The sequence below is a fragment of the Phoxinus phoxinus genome (genome assembly GCF_949152265.1).
Source record: "Phoxinus phoxinus genome assembly, chromosome: 15".
Taxonomy (NCBI): Eukaryota; Metazoa; Chordata; class Actinopteri; order Cypriniformes; family Leuciscidae; genus Phoxinus; species Phoxinus phoxinus.
In genome coordinates, this window is record NC_136890.1 from 8,854,361 (window position 1) to 8,870,204 (window position 15,844).

Here is a 15,844-nt window from a genome sequence, read left to right on the forward strand (position 1 = left end):
TAGGGCTGCCATAGACTTCAATGGCGGAAGAAGAAGAAACGGAAGAATAATAATAATAAGAACGCCAACAAAAACAATAGGTGCCTCCGCACTTTCAGTGCTTGGCCCCTAATAATAATAAGAACGCCAACAAAAACAATAGGTGCCTCCGCACTTTCAGTGCTTGGCCCCTAACAATAATAAATGCAAGTTCAAGTCATTACATCACACATCATAAAAGATCACTCTCCTTGAACCTGTGAAGAAAAAGTTTAGAATGAAGAAGCATAAGGCTGTTTTTTTGTGGGGGAAAGCCCCATTAATTATTTAGCAAGCAAGTAAACAATTTACTAATGCCGGGCTCACTACCGCAGTCACACTAGTAAGGAAAAAGATTATAGCACAGTAGGAAAACAAACAGATAATAAATAAATAAATAAATAAAAATAAAAAAAATTAAATAATCCCTCAGTTTCAAACCCTGTCCTTGTACGCCATCTCGTAACACGGATGACTGCTACCTTTAACCCTCTTTACATATCAATCGTTCTCAGAAAGAAAAAGAAAACATCAACACATTTAACTGTAATCTCTACTTGAATCATCTGCATAATTTTGTTCATCATCATCATCATCCAGATAGACTGTCATTTTCAATTGAACAGACATTCCAGTTTTCTCACATTCACCCATGAATAACAAAATTATCAGAATAACACATACAATCATAACTCCTGCACATTCAACATTTTCCCCATATCCATTTCCCTAACCATATTTTGTTCTTTTACCTTTAATTCAATCAGGCAGTGGTTCTACTTGATAAGCTTCAATAATCCCTATAATTTACATTAATTAATAGATCTTCTCTTCCTGAAAACATTTGCCTCAAATATTCTCTAATAAATCAGTAACCAATCAAATCATTTGTCATATACCAATATCAATACTAAGCCCTATTTTAATATAATCAGATAAAATCCTCAAAATCATCACAAAACCACATTCTTAATTCATTAGTTGGTCCACATCCTCCTCCAGGCGTGTTGATCATCTCGTTCGCCCCATGGACCTGTGAATGGAGACCTTAAGTATTTTGTTAGTGACTGCTTGTCTTTCCCTCGTCCCTTTTGGTGTGACCTGTGGAATTTTCACCATCTGTTTACAAAATGAAACATATTATCATTAGACATTTCTTGCTTATTAGAGTCAGAGTCCTTTTCCCCTGAAAAACACATATCGTTCACAAGTCAATATTCATACATTTGGAAGCAGAATCAGTTCAGCTCGATGCAATCCATCCTGACATTCTGCAACAGGAAAATTTTAAAGTTATGCTCTGCCATTATTTCATTGGGCACATTTTGCCCTGTCTCCCAATCCTGCATGCTCTCTGTAAAGCAAAACAAATTTTGAGGTTATTGTCAGATAGTAAAGTACATGCTGCCCCTTCGATGTCCTGGCGTTTCCTGTTGAAACAATCCAGACAGCAATTTTGTTAGGCAGAAGAAAGGCTTCTTTCAGGGCTTTACCCGATTACCCCTTAATAAACCATATTTGGCAATTGTTATACCATCCCCCTTTTGATGGTCGACACAACTCGATCATCAATTTAACATAACATTTAACATAGTGTCTTCAGACAAATTTCCTCCAGACATCTTTCTCTGTCTCTGAAACAAAAATATTACATTCTTCACTTAAAGCCACAATCTCATTTTCTTATCGAAGTATTTGAAGGGCAACAGCCCATCTCACAGCGTATCCTGCTTTTTTCCAGGCCTGTTGTTTGGTCTCTCAACTCAGTCCTCTTCAACCATTTTAAAGTCATCAATAGTTTATCAGGTCAGGTCGTGCTGTACAGACTTGGTCAATGTCAGTCAAAACAAAAAAACATTCTCCTCTTGTTTACGATAATCATAAATTGCTCTCTGCATAATTTGATATTGACTTAGCCAATGTCTCACTTTGTTGTTGCCGTCAAATCTATAACATCTTCTTTTATTTCAACCCATGATCTACAACTCCACAATTCCAATTTATATAAATACCTAAACTTATCCAAAAGTAATTCAAATCCACATCATAAATGACAAAAGTAATTACTACCAGACGGAGCGTGATGACCAATCAACTCAAATAAAGTCCCATGTTCTCTATCATCTTCTCATCAGATTCACTCAGCATTTGCCTTCTTTACAATTTGTCACTTGCCTCAACACATCTGTAATGATAAACCACTCTCCAGAGGTTAAAGACACAATATACTCACTATTCAGGCGGAATAGCTGCCCTAAACTAACACAAGACATAAAGTGCTGTCCCCATCACACACACTTAGGCTAGACACACATACAGCATGTTAACTGCTCATTTACAATGTTCGCTTTTTTTTTAATATTAACTCTAAAAGTATAATATTTAAGGTTTAAATAAGATTTAAACTTCACATCTTTCTGTAGCTTTTATATAATTTTACATGGCCTTTCAAATGTTCTATCTGTTCATTATTCATTTTGTCTTTAGAAAAGTCAACTGGGTTGTTTTGGTTCATTATCATTATTTTGTTTAAGCTTGCCTTACCATGCCTGATAACAGAAAGACAAACAGAGTACCAAGTCCCTTCCTCCACTCAGCAGTCTCTCTTACACAAATAATCTTTTCAAACAGCCTCCTAAGACTGAAACTTAATTAATCATAGTCTAGAACAAATGTTAATATACAAATGTTTAACTCAAATTAGAACCATTACAATAATCATAAAATACATTAGTTTGAATACTTGTATAAATTCTCAATTCACCTAACTTTTGTTATCCAAACTCTACTAAAAACTGTCTTAATCTTTAGCCACCCACCATGTCTCATGATTTTCAGGAGTTAAAACCATCTTATAGATATATTAGTTCAAAATCAACTTCTTTAATTTTCCTTGCCCATAAGGCAACCAACATGTTCCTGATATAAATTAATAAGTTATGTCACTGTCTCCCCAACAAATAATGACAATCAGATGGTCTCAGCTGGCTCTTGAAAGCACATCTCCCATCAGCTCTTTATCTATAATTTCCATCAGACTTGTCACAGTTGAAAACAAGCCATACAGTGAATTGCGAGGGGGGGTTTTCTCTGGTGAGTGGTATAGAGGAACTCACATTTTCTCGGTCAAACAATGCTCTGCTGACCCCACAATGCTCTGCTGACCCCAGTTGGCCTCTAGTAGTCAGCGCTCAACTCTCATACCTTTCTCACATATTAACACCTCCATCCGGAGATGCAGTGTCCGGGACCCCCTGCGTTAGGCTGTTTCCTGGCCAGGAAAATCATCCCGTCTTTGAGTAGTCACGTACCCACTGGTGACCCGCTCGCATCACACAATCAGTTTCTTCAACAGAACTCAGCTGTTTTCTGGAGCTTAGGAAAGGCACATTTAAGAGTCACCTCCATCTGGACTGCCTAATAAATGTTAAGGGAGACAGGTTAATAACAACAGTATTTAATCACTCAAATCTGTTAGACCTGTCTGAATCAACAAAATCACAGTGAACTTTATTCACATCCATCTATTCAGTGTACATCTATAGCATGGTCATAGGTCCTGTGTCATGGTGAAGGCTAAGATCAGACAAATACGTTACTGGTCCTAAAATAACAAAGTACAAAAATGTCACTTCTGTCATTCAGGTCTACATTATTATTTTAAAGACTCCTTTAAAGTCATTCAGTTTTACAATCTAAAATATTTAAGTACTAATTGCCCTCTGAATGGCAATGATTTCCTTTAACATGATTTCTTTTAACATCTGTGTCTATAATTTTCAACTGAAACACTGTGCTTTACTAAATAGCTTATTGTCATGACAGGCTAAGATAACAGCCTTCTGACATTGAATGAGACAGAGACTCTGAGGCCTTCAGGACTTGGTACACTTTTTTGTCATACTGAACATTCTCTACTTTATCTTTTAATTCTGGCAGCTTAAGGCATCAGAGCCAGAAATTACATACGCTTTTCAATTTTAGAATAATTTTATAGTTGTCTTTTGCCCATACATCAGGGAATTTAGACATTACAAATTTCCACTCATATTGAGTCAGTTTCAGCCAAGTCCCAATCTTATCTTTTGAAACCAAAACATCTTCTAGCTGCTTCATGGTCAACACTACCAAGCTGTTTGTTTAATCAGATCCCTTTCTACATTTTTACATTTAGCAACAAATAGTTATTCTATTTTTCAATAACGTTTCATTAAAACATCTACATTTTAGTTGTCAGGTTTTCAATTAAAATATTTCCTTATCTTTAATTTCACATTTACTAGTACTTTAGTTATTTTCCTTTTTAAAAGGATTTCTTTACGACTTAAATCTTTCAACTTTCTTTTCTCTTTCAATCTACTTACGACTTCCATCTATCAACTTTCTTTTTTCTTTTATTTACTTAGCACTGCATTCACATTCTTAGTTCTTTCTCAGACGAAAACTTTAATATCGTCTTCAAATCCTGTTCTACTTTCAAACCCACATTAATACACGTCACTTTCACATTCCATCAACTTCCTTTTCCACCTTTCTTAGTGGTCATTTTCAGTTACTGCTAAATGCAGCGGACCACAATTAAAACATTCTCTGTCCCCTTGCCTACTGCACACTTGATCTCTCTGTGAGCTTTCTAGCAGCTCCAGCTTACTGACACCCTTGAAGCAGTGTGTCCCAATCAGAATGTAAACAGAGCTGATAAGCAGTTCTCTGTTCCTCTTACAGTCCACCAGTGGCGGATTCAGTCACACTAGCCAAATCATAATTTTCATCATTATTGGCAGAACATTAATTTTCTGCACGGAAATGCATAAATTGTTTTCACAAAGTTTTCACAAAGTTTCTGTTTAACTTTAACACTTGTCCAGGGAAATTATCCCCGACCCATAATTTCCTTTATAAAACAGACAATGTCTTTTTCCCTCATTGACTTAATATCAACAAAATATCCGACATTTTACATTATTTAATTCCAAAATCTGTCTTTACATTTCTCTAATTCGGTATTATCATCAACAACAGTGATTACAATAGCAAGTACACATTTAACATCCGGAAGCCAGGCTGAATAAGCACGCGCTGTTGCTGTACTCCCAGCATAGCTGGAGTCTTTAGGTTCAAAAGATAATGGTTGTCAAACCAAAAGTAAACATAATTTCACTCTTTATTTTACCACTAAAATATAGAATTGTTCCCCATTTTGCTAAATGAAACATTCATTATCTTTATTTCATGTTAATCCCTGTTAATCATACTCAATACCTTATTATTTTTAATCTGAACCTCACTTTTCATACCATTTCTTAATCTGACTTAACAGGCGTTCATATATAGTTCCATAAATTTTATCAGAAATGTTATTTTCATAACATACATTTTCTACAGTTGTTTTCTTCTCAAAATGGTTAGTCTGCAGATTCAACAAGTATTATCATTACTGTCTCTGTCCCACTTATCCTACTTACTGTTTTTACAGAAACCAAAATATCATATTACTCATATCTCAATCCTTCACTTTAGTTACAAACAAAATCTTCTGACATCTAATGTCATGCATCCATCTAATGGATGATAAATAAAAACCTTTTATCAGTTATATTCAATCTTACTATATGGAAATACATTCTACATCGATTCCGTTCTCTTTTATCTGCTTCAAGCCAACAACTCATTGTCTTTTCACACTTTTACACACGTTGAACGCAGACACAACAACCTTTGTTTCTCACTGCCCTGTTCAACTGATTCCCGCACCATCTTTAATCTTGTGGTTCTCAATATCATACATTTCTGCCCTTAATTTCTATCTCATTTGACAAAACACCGGTGTACCAAATTTCGCAAGCTTGCTTTTGAGACTTCCCCATATTGACCGCTTATCTGCTTTCTGTGGATTTCTCTTTTACGCGCGTTCTCTTTATTTGTCAAGCGTCCCCGACAAACCCGACCTTTCTTTTAACCCAGTCGGACGGGTTACACTATTAGTGTCCTCCTAATTCCGGTTTACCAAAAAATCTGTTACGACTTTCTTGGCTCCCCCTAATTAGCCTCAGCACCCAAAAATAATTTGCTCCGTGGTGGAACAATTAATTTCCAGGTACCTATCTGTATGAAATGTCTTGGTCTGTCACAGTTCTCAATTAATTCCAGATTATTTATCTGCTTGAAATATCTTGTTCTGTCACAGACCTCAATTAATTTCAGATTATTTTCCTCGTATCTGTTTGAAATATCTTGATCTGTACGTAGATCTCAATTAATTTCAGATTACGTACCACAGAAAACAGTTCTCAGCCAATATGGTTCAATTTCACTCTTCCCCCAATTAAACTTGATTTAATTACCTTTACTCAGGGATGCTGTTCCGAGCCACCTCGAGTTCTTTTGATTCCAGTGTCCGATTCTCCCGGCTCTGACATCGGTCGGCCTCTCTCTCTCAAGTTTACGAGGTAGAGCTGGAACTTACTCAGTCCAGGTGGCCAAACACCGTCCGATCTCAGGTCCAGGAGGCATCGTCCAAGGAATCCCACTTTCTGACACCAAATTGTTGTGGCAAAAATTCATCAAACAAACATCACTGCGTAAGGGAGACTCAGAGTCAAATTATAAAATTAAAGTATTTATTCTTGCAAGAAGGAGCAGTCTAATACACAGCTGTTACCCTGTGCAGAAGAGTGACACACCCCCAGACAGACTGAACTAGCTTTTTATCCTAATCTTCAAGGCCTTCTCCGCAAAGCCTTCCCCCCACAGTAGATTTCCATTCAGTAATTTTCCATAGACAAGGAAGCCATAACACTAGCTTCGATTCGTCACTAGAGCCAACTCCTAAGCCCTCCTTCACCAAATGGCCTTCTGACATCTAGGTCAGAGGTCCTTGTTCGTCTGTTCTCTGGAGTGTCTCTCCCTTCTGCCTCCCCAGGTACATAAAAAGAATCTTCTCTCACTACAAGTGAGAGTCACACATGTGACATTCTTTGAATCATCTATATTTTACTAAAGATCAATGAATATCATAAAACCGCCACTACAGTACAAATTAAATTTGCACCACTGTAGTTAAGGTCAAGAAAAGTAGATATGACACTATTATAAAATAATTTGACAGAGTATTAACATTTAATGACATATTCAATTTGTACCACTGGAAAGAAAAATGGTCAGAAAAATATTCATGACACAGTTATAATGGCCTCATGACATATTTATGACAATTTATGTTGTCTTGGTAATGTCAAGTTGTCATTACCAAGACATTGACAGGTTATGATGTATTGGTTTATTTCATAACAAATACATCTCAAACAATGTCATAGAAAAAAAGAACAGTTTACTCTGTGCTGCCAGAGTAAACACGTTTTGTGTATGGGTGCTCTCGTATGTGATGAATGCTGCAAAAAAAGATGTTGTAATTATTAGATTAAAAACAGTGTCCCTTTTTGACTCATTATTTCAGAGTTTTTGTTTTTGTTTTTAGAGTTGTTGCTGACTTTCTAATTCAGAAAAAAAATCATGTCACGCATAATCATGACCGATCATCATGCTTAATATTATAATATCGGCCGAATAAAATAAACATCTTAAGACAGGTTGGAGGTTATACTAATTTTAAGAGGATATCTTTATGCTGATTAAAAAAATAAATAATAATTTATATATATTTTTGAGTTTTGTTTTTAGAACAATCTTTTTAAAAAAAGATGAGAATATGCATTAGAAATTATTTGGGGGAAAAAAATATTCCTTACCATCTAACATTTTGAATGTTATTATTCTCAACAGCTGACTACAGTACCAGTGAGATGCTGGTCAACATGGGCAACCTGCCACTAGATGAGTTTTACCCAGCAGTTGCCATAGTGACTCTGATGCGTATCCTGCGTGACCCGTCACTGTCCAATCACCACACCATGGTGGTGCAGGCCGTCACCTTCATTTTCAAATCGCTTGGCCTGAAATGTGTGCAGTTCTTGCCTCAGGTTATGCCCACCTTTCTCAACGTCATCAGGGTGTGTGATGCCAGCATCAGAGAGGTACAGTTTCTGTTGATCTTTCTGGACACTCTTTTGTTTATGAGGTAATGCTTTGTACAAAAGATTTCATTTGATTTATGCTTTAACGTTCAATTCTAAATATTATTTTTTTATTTACAATTCTTAATATGTTATATCTGTAAAGCAGTTTGAATTCAAATCGACTGAGCTGAACTTGTGCTGAACTTAGATATGGAAGTTTTATCTTGATGAAATTAAAATGATACATTTTAAAAACCTCTTATCAAATGCTAAATTAAATTCTTAAATGCTCAAATAATAAATACAATTCTCAAATAATAAATCAAATGCAAATGCAATTTCATTTCCTAATTTGGGGAAATACAAACTGTGACAAAATGCAGTTAAATATGGCTACACACACACACACACACACACACACACACACACACACACACACACACACACACACACACACACACACACACACACACACACACACACACACACACACACACACACACACACACACACACACACACACACACACACACTCAGGCCAAGCACAGACTGTAAAGTTTCAGGAACAACAGCTACATTTAAATACTGGGTCGAATCGCACATTTAACCAAACAACACTCGAAAGATGCACTGTGTTTTGTTTATACTTGGAAGACTGCTTCTCAGAGCACTCTCTTGAACTAATACTATGTCCACTTATTATAATAAGCATCTTTTGGCTTTGTTTTTGGCTCTGCAATCCAGTTTATAGAGTTAATAAAGGGGGCAGGTGCAGGTTGCAATATTTTGGTCTTATTTCCAATATAAAGCATTTTAATTTAATATTATGGTGTTATGACCCAGCTCAAATTCACAACATAAAGAGGACACTTCACAAGATTGTTTCAATGAAGAAAATTGAAAGAGAAAATGTGAGACTTTCACTTTTCAGTTTCACTTTCAAAATCTAGCTTCTTAAATCGGTTGCCACAAGTGCTGTGGAGGAGTCTCTGTCCTAGAATTCTCACTAAAGAAACTAAAGAGGAAAAAATAAATAAGTAATAAATGGGTTTGTTTTTGTTTGCCTTTTTTTCTAGCAATATCTGGCAACACCAATGAGGGTCATAACTCTTTTCCTGTGGTTTTCTTGCACATCTCTGATGCGTGCTTCTATAAATCATTAGCAACTAGTTGTTGAGTATACACTGCATAGTATGTTGTAAATGCTGTTGTCACTACATACATTTTTTCAGGAGTTAATTTGTTTTTAGAATGCATTATTCATTATTTTCACTATCAATTCAGCATAAACCTGTCATAATTAAACTATAATTTAGTTCTCAAAAGAGTCAAGTAGCAAGCGGCAGTAGCAGGAGCTTGAGTTGAGATGCAAATTAAAATTTATGTTCATTAACGAAAACAGTAGCATCTGATTTTTATAGCGGAACATTTGGTCTTCCGTAGTATTCGGATCATGTTAACCACCGTTTAAACCATGCATTCCACCTCATAACCATTGTAAAATAGTAACTTTTTGTTGCTTTGGTATTTTGTTATGAATACAACAAATGCACAAAAGCTATAGCTTAGTACCCAAAAATACTGCATATTTTACTTATTCCCTTACTCCCTTACGTTTAATAAATTTAACGTGTACATTAATAATAGAATAAAATTAAATATGAATATCCCACACTTCTGCCACAATCCCATGGTTTCAGTTAGTGTTACTGCAGTAAATCATTGTAAATGTTGGCGACTTGTGGATTGAAAAGCATTCTAACTGTATCGTATTCTGTTTTTCACATCAGTGTTGTTGAGAATGTCAGCACTGTTTCATCTGGCATTTGATTTGTGGTTTGTGTGGGAGAACTCAGCACCGAACTCGAGCACTTCTCACTGGATCTCACAGCTCTGTTTAGTGGTCGCTGACCGACTCAAAGCTCACGCTGCCGTATGTTTTGAGCTGAGCTGATAAATGTTCCATGTGGCTCGCGATTCAAACGAGCAGCTCTGTTTTGTCCCGCTTCTGGCACTTTTGCCATTTAATGAATCATTGTGATCCATGAGCTTAGGCTGTCCCCGAATTTACCTCAGCTGCATATCCCAAAAGCTTACAGGGTCGTTAGTTTCATGCAATACATGACGTTCTGGAGTCTTTAAAAAATTGGTACTGAATGCACTGTGGATTTTGTTTAACCATCAGATTAGCTTTGTGTCTAGCCCCAATGGACTTGTTATAAGGTCCATACAGTTAGTGTTATGTGACATATAGATGGCGAGCATAGGCTAAATGGAATAAGTAACTAGATTATGTAGCAACTCTTCATAGAGAACAACTTTGCGTTTTCTGCTGCATTGACAGGATTCATTAAGTATGCCTCAATCGTCTGTGCGGGAATATTGTGAGTTGGTCTTCCCAAATTGGAACAGGGCAAATAAATAACTGGCTAGTAGTCATGTTGCTGAGCTTTTGACGTCTTTATCATTTGCTTTGTCATTTTGAGCATTTGATTTGCGATTTGAAATGTCGGTTTGAGCATTTGATATTATTGTTTGAGATGGTTTAAATAATTGATTTATCATTTGGACATTGGGTAACACTTTAAAGGTCCCATATTGTACACCTTTCTGAAGTTTTATTTTAGGTTTTGATGTCCTTAAGAATATATATTTGCGGTATAAGTTCCAAAAAACATAGAATGAATGAATAGAATGAGGCATTTATATAGCGCTCTCATGTGTACTACTGTACACCCAAAGCGCTTTACAATCAAGTCGGGGTCTCTCCTCAACCACCACCAGTGTGCGGCATCCACTTGGATGATGCGACCGCAGCCACAGTACAACGGCGCCAGTGCGCTCACCACACACCAGCTATGGGTGGAGAGAGGAGAGAATTATAGAGCCAATTCAGTGGATGGGGATTATTAGGAAGCCATGATTGGCAAGGGCCGATGGGTGGAATGTGGCCAGGACACCGGGGTTACACCCCTACTCTTTACGAGAAGTACCATGGGATTTTTAATGACCACAGAGAGTCAGGACCTCGGTTTTACGTCTCATCCGCAGGACGGTGCTCTTTGACAGTATAGTGTCCCAGTCACTACACTGGGGCGTTAGGACCCACACAGACCACAGGGTGAGCGCCCCCTGCTGGCCTCACTAACACCTCTTCCAGCAGCAACCTGGTTTTCTTAGGAGGTCTTCCATCCAGGTACTAACCAGGCTCAGCCCTGCTTAGCTTCAGTGGGCAACCAGCCTTGGACTACAGGGTGATATGGCTGCTGAAATCTCAATATATATTTTACAGGTCCTTTCTCAGGAGCTCTGCCAAGAACAGGTCGATTTTGGCCTCTCTACTTAATATTCATGAGCCTATCTTCTGATTGGCCCGTTGCTTTCTGAGTGACCCACCCTTAGTGGGGGTGGTGACTGAAGGCGGTGACTGAGTAGTTCTGATATCACATTTATACGAAAGTCACAACGGCTTGTGAAAAGGCACAGCTAGCTACTTTATGCAGGCTGTGTCCATTTGTCTGTGGATCGACTGTTTTAAAACTTATATGGTAGTTTTATAACCCCTAGACCTCTGTTATCATGAAAAAAAGCCAGGAAATCTAAGGTTTGACTATATGGGACCTTTAAAATAATGTTTCATTAGTTAACATTAGTTAACTACTTTAGTTTACCTGAATTAAGAATTAGCAATACTTCTACAGCATTTATTAATCTTAGTTCATGTTAATTTCAACATTTACTAATACTTTATTAAAATCAAAAGTTGTATTTGTTAGTGCACTGTGAACTAACATGAACAAACGATGAACAGCTGTATTTTTATTAACTAATAAAGATTTTTTTTAAATGAGTTCATCTTAGTTAATACATTAATGATGCTTAACATTAACATAAACAGCTTCCTTGACATATGATACCTTATTGTAAATTGTTACCAGACATTGAAAGGTAGATTTAAAGCTGAAGTCGGCAATATTCATGTTCACTGAAACCGACACTATGCTCCGACAGAACAACATAAATCAGCCTGTTTTAGAAAAAAAAAACGCGCTTCCACCTCCACTTGGAGCCTGTTATTTTTTTAGATCCCCCTCCCCCCCCCCTCGCGCACATTACAATATCACATGCACACGTGACATGCCTGAAGTTTGCAGGTGTGTTGGATTGTACGAAGCGTGATGGCGGAGAGAAAAAGTGCACATGCACTGACGAGTTCACGAGCTCGATGGGAGGGTGCTCGGTGGTAGTGGGGGAGGGGGTCCCCTCAATCTGCCAGACTTGCCGACTGCAGCTTTAATTATGACAGGATTATACTGGATTGATAATGAAATATACACAATATATTTAATTTAATTTAATAAAATATATACCGGTAGTTGATGCTTCAATATGTGAGGTAATTAAATTGCATTTAACATTTTATTCATAATTTGAGCTGCCATTTTGGGAGTTTAAGAGTGAGAATTAGAGTTTATTATTTAGTGTGTGTGTGTGTATTTATTATTTGATTTATTATTTAATTTTGTTAGGAAAAATATCCATACCTAAAATATTTCTTTAACTTGAACCTGACATCAAATCAACCTCATGTAGAGTACCCTACTTCTGATTTTGGGATTTCTTTAGCAATCAAGTTTTGGTTGTACCTATTCTGTTGTCTATTTCTGTGTCTTTCTCTAATTTTAATCAGATTTTTTTCTTTTTAGTTCCTTTTCCAGCAGATGGGGATGGTTGTTTGCTTTGTCAAGATCCACATCCGGCCGTACATGGATGATATCTTCACACTAATCCGGGTGAGAGATTCATTCACACATTTTCCCACTGAAACAAAATATTATGGCCTCAAAAATGTGCACTTAATTAGGGATGCACTGTTCAGTATAGGTACCGTTATCGGGCCCGATACTGCGCTCATGTACATGTACTCGAGTCGTACTAGTACTCATGAAGCAAATCGTTTTCTGAGCTAGGTTTCATTAAAAACTTTGTTTGGACTAACAAGAAAGTTTAGACTAGAGTTCTGTAACCTACAGGATATTTTTTATAGTACAATGGCCGCTTAAATGTCAAAAGGTCAGAGATATTTTTTATTTCTCAATTCATGACCCCTTTAAAAGTGGTGTCACCAGTCTGTTGCGTTCAGTAACGTGAACTTGAATTGAAGATCTGATTTGTATTCTTTTTGTGGAGACACATTTATGTGGAAAAGTGTAAATGAAACCGTTTTAGTTGTTTTAACGAATGGCTATCTGATTAGTAAAAACACTTTAAGTGACAAGTGTCAATAGGCCCCTAGAGTCTTTGACACTTTGTCATTTTGTGGCTGTCTTAGTACTAAACAAGTAGAGAATATTGGGAGCTTTATGAAGTTCTTGATTCACTCTTTCCACTCGCAAAATCACAACTTCCAATTCCACATTTTTTTCACTGCTATTCGGCATCGCTGTTGAACTTGCAATGCCACAGTACAAGAATCATTTATTTATTAATTTTGATAGTTAATTGTTTATTTATTTTAGTTAGTTTGTGAATTTTTTAACCGTGTGTAATGAGAGAGAAAAACTCTGCTGCGAAAAAACAATATTAATAAATGCAGTAATATACTGACAACACAACTTTCTATTAAAGCAACACTAAAGACATTTTTTTACCTTAAAATAATGTTTCCAAAATCGTATCAGTGGTTCATCAAGTCGTAACAGGGTGAAAGGCACTTCTGGATTCGCTTTGCAGCACTATATCTGCTATAACCACACAATGCAAGTTTGCCAGAACGGGTAGCGTTTCTGTCGTTCGAATGAGACATAAGAAAACTACAAATTTGACTTGAAATTTCAAGCATTACAATATTCATAATTTTGTTTTTCTTGGTTTCTGATGTCGCAATACATCATACTTTCATGAAATCATGCAACATACTCTTACCTTGTCTGTGGACATCGTTCATTCCAAAGTCGGTGTTGGATAAACAGCGAGTGTGCATGTGACAGTAGGCTAAATTATTTACGACAGCGGTAATGGACAATTCCGCTTCCAACCTGTAGGGCGACCGAAGAGGAAAAGTTCTTTAACAAAGTCGCTTTGTTAAAAGAATGCTAAAAGGAACATATAGCTCAATGTGTCTATTTTGCAAATTAATCACTTGATTATTTTTTTTAATGAACCGGTTTAACTGATTGAATGGAGAATCAAAGCAGTCTGAATCATGGACTGGATTAGTTGGACAGCTAAATCGACTTGCTTCCCAAAATGCAATTAACCAAGTATCAGTGGTGTGAATACTGTCTAGACTGAGTTGTACAGTTTTGGAGTTGTATTTGTTTGTATAAATAATAGTATTTTATTATTTAAAAAACAAAACATATATTTCATAGTATAACATAAAACTTGGGGGAGATGTTGGCCCCCACTGCAAAAACAAACTCATGTAGGGAACACTGGGATATGGTCTTTTCTTTTCTACAGGAATACTGGACTCCAAACAATCCCATGCAGAACACCATTATTTTGCTGATTGAGCAGATAGTGGTGGCTCTAGGTGGAGAATTCAAACTCTACCTGCCACAACTCATCCCACATATGCTGCGAGTCTTCATGCACGACAACAGCCCTGGACGTAGCGTCACCATTAAGGTAAATGCATACACTGATATGAGTGTTAAACTAGCAATGCTTCTTACTAGGTTTCGGGAATTATTGATTCACCAATGCATCAAAAATGTTCTAGATTGATACACATAGTATTGTTATAACTGCATATAAGCCTACATGTTTTTTTTAATATATTTTATATAAACATTATTTGTGTAACACTATGTGAAGTTCAGTTCTGGTTTCCGTCAATATCTATACAACATATTTATGCTGTTATGGCAATTTTTGATTCTCATTGATCAGTAGTAGATATTACAAGGTAGTCTGTGTCACATGTTTCTATTGTATGCATGTTTGGCACTTCCATCCAGGACACTTTAGGAGTCAAGTCAAGTCATCTTCATTTTTATAGCGCTTTTAACAATGTAGATGGTTTCAAAGCTGCTTTACAGAGATAAACGTATAATTTAAGGTAAAAGATTGTTTTGGCTTTATAGCGGTTCTTGAATAATGTTCTTCTCCAGCCAAAGCTAGCTTTGATTGATTCACTTCCGTCGAAAGGATAATTAGTTATTAAATTAGGGGCCGCTAAGACGACACCGTTCTCTCTACACAGACTTTAAACGTGAACCTGTGGTAAACACTGATGGCGCTCACGTGCGCATCAATGATTAATTCTATAGTTATGTGCGTTTGAATATATGTGGGCATGTTTGTAATTCTCTACAAACCAAGCCTAAATAAACTACTTGTCCTGCCTATAAATTTGATACAGAATTTTATTTTATTTTATCACTACGGGGGAGATCCGCAAATTTTCCACAATGCTTTATCTGTAGAATGATAAAAGGATCCTCCATAGGGAGAGGCTAGTTGGCACTTCAGCACTGCGTTGTCATCGGGTCCAGGCGAAGGTCCTTCGTCAGATCTGGATACGGCCTGGATCCGGCAGGCTGTGGGAAAACCTCGGGGTAAACAAAGACATTAAAATTAGCGTAGATGCCATTCTTCTTATGATGTAACGAGTACATCAGGTTTTAAGGGAAGTGTTCCCAGTTCCGGCTGACCTAATCTATGCAGCCTGTTGCGAACCAGGAGGCAGAGACAGATCCATGTGCAACAATTTATTAATAACATAAAAGTAGTAATAAGGGAACTCAAAAAAGCAGCAAGCAGTGTAGAAGTAAACCAGGCGTGAGTCCGGGTTGGCAGCAAGC

At 36.9% G+C, this 15,844-nt stretch overlaps 1 protein-coding gene across 1 annotated transcript in view; it reads left to right on the plus strand.

Annotated features, from left to right (window-relative positions):
- mtor (mechanistic target of rapamycin kinase) overlaps window positions 1-15,844 on the plus strand; it is a 174,465-nt gene that overhangs the window by 32,893 nt on the left and 125,728 nt on the right. Inside the window, exons 19-21 of the mRNA XM_079637383.1 lie at window positions 7,801-8,051; window positions 12,740-12,826; window positions 14,499-14,666. Of these exons, the coding sequence (XP_079493509.1) occupies window positions 7,801-8,051; window positions 12,740-12,826; window positions 14,499-14,666 (506 nt within the window). The remainder of the gene's footprint in view (window positions 1-7,800; window positions 8,052-12,739; window positions 12,827-14,498; window positions 14,667-15,844) is intronic.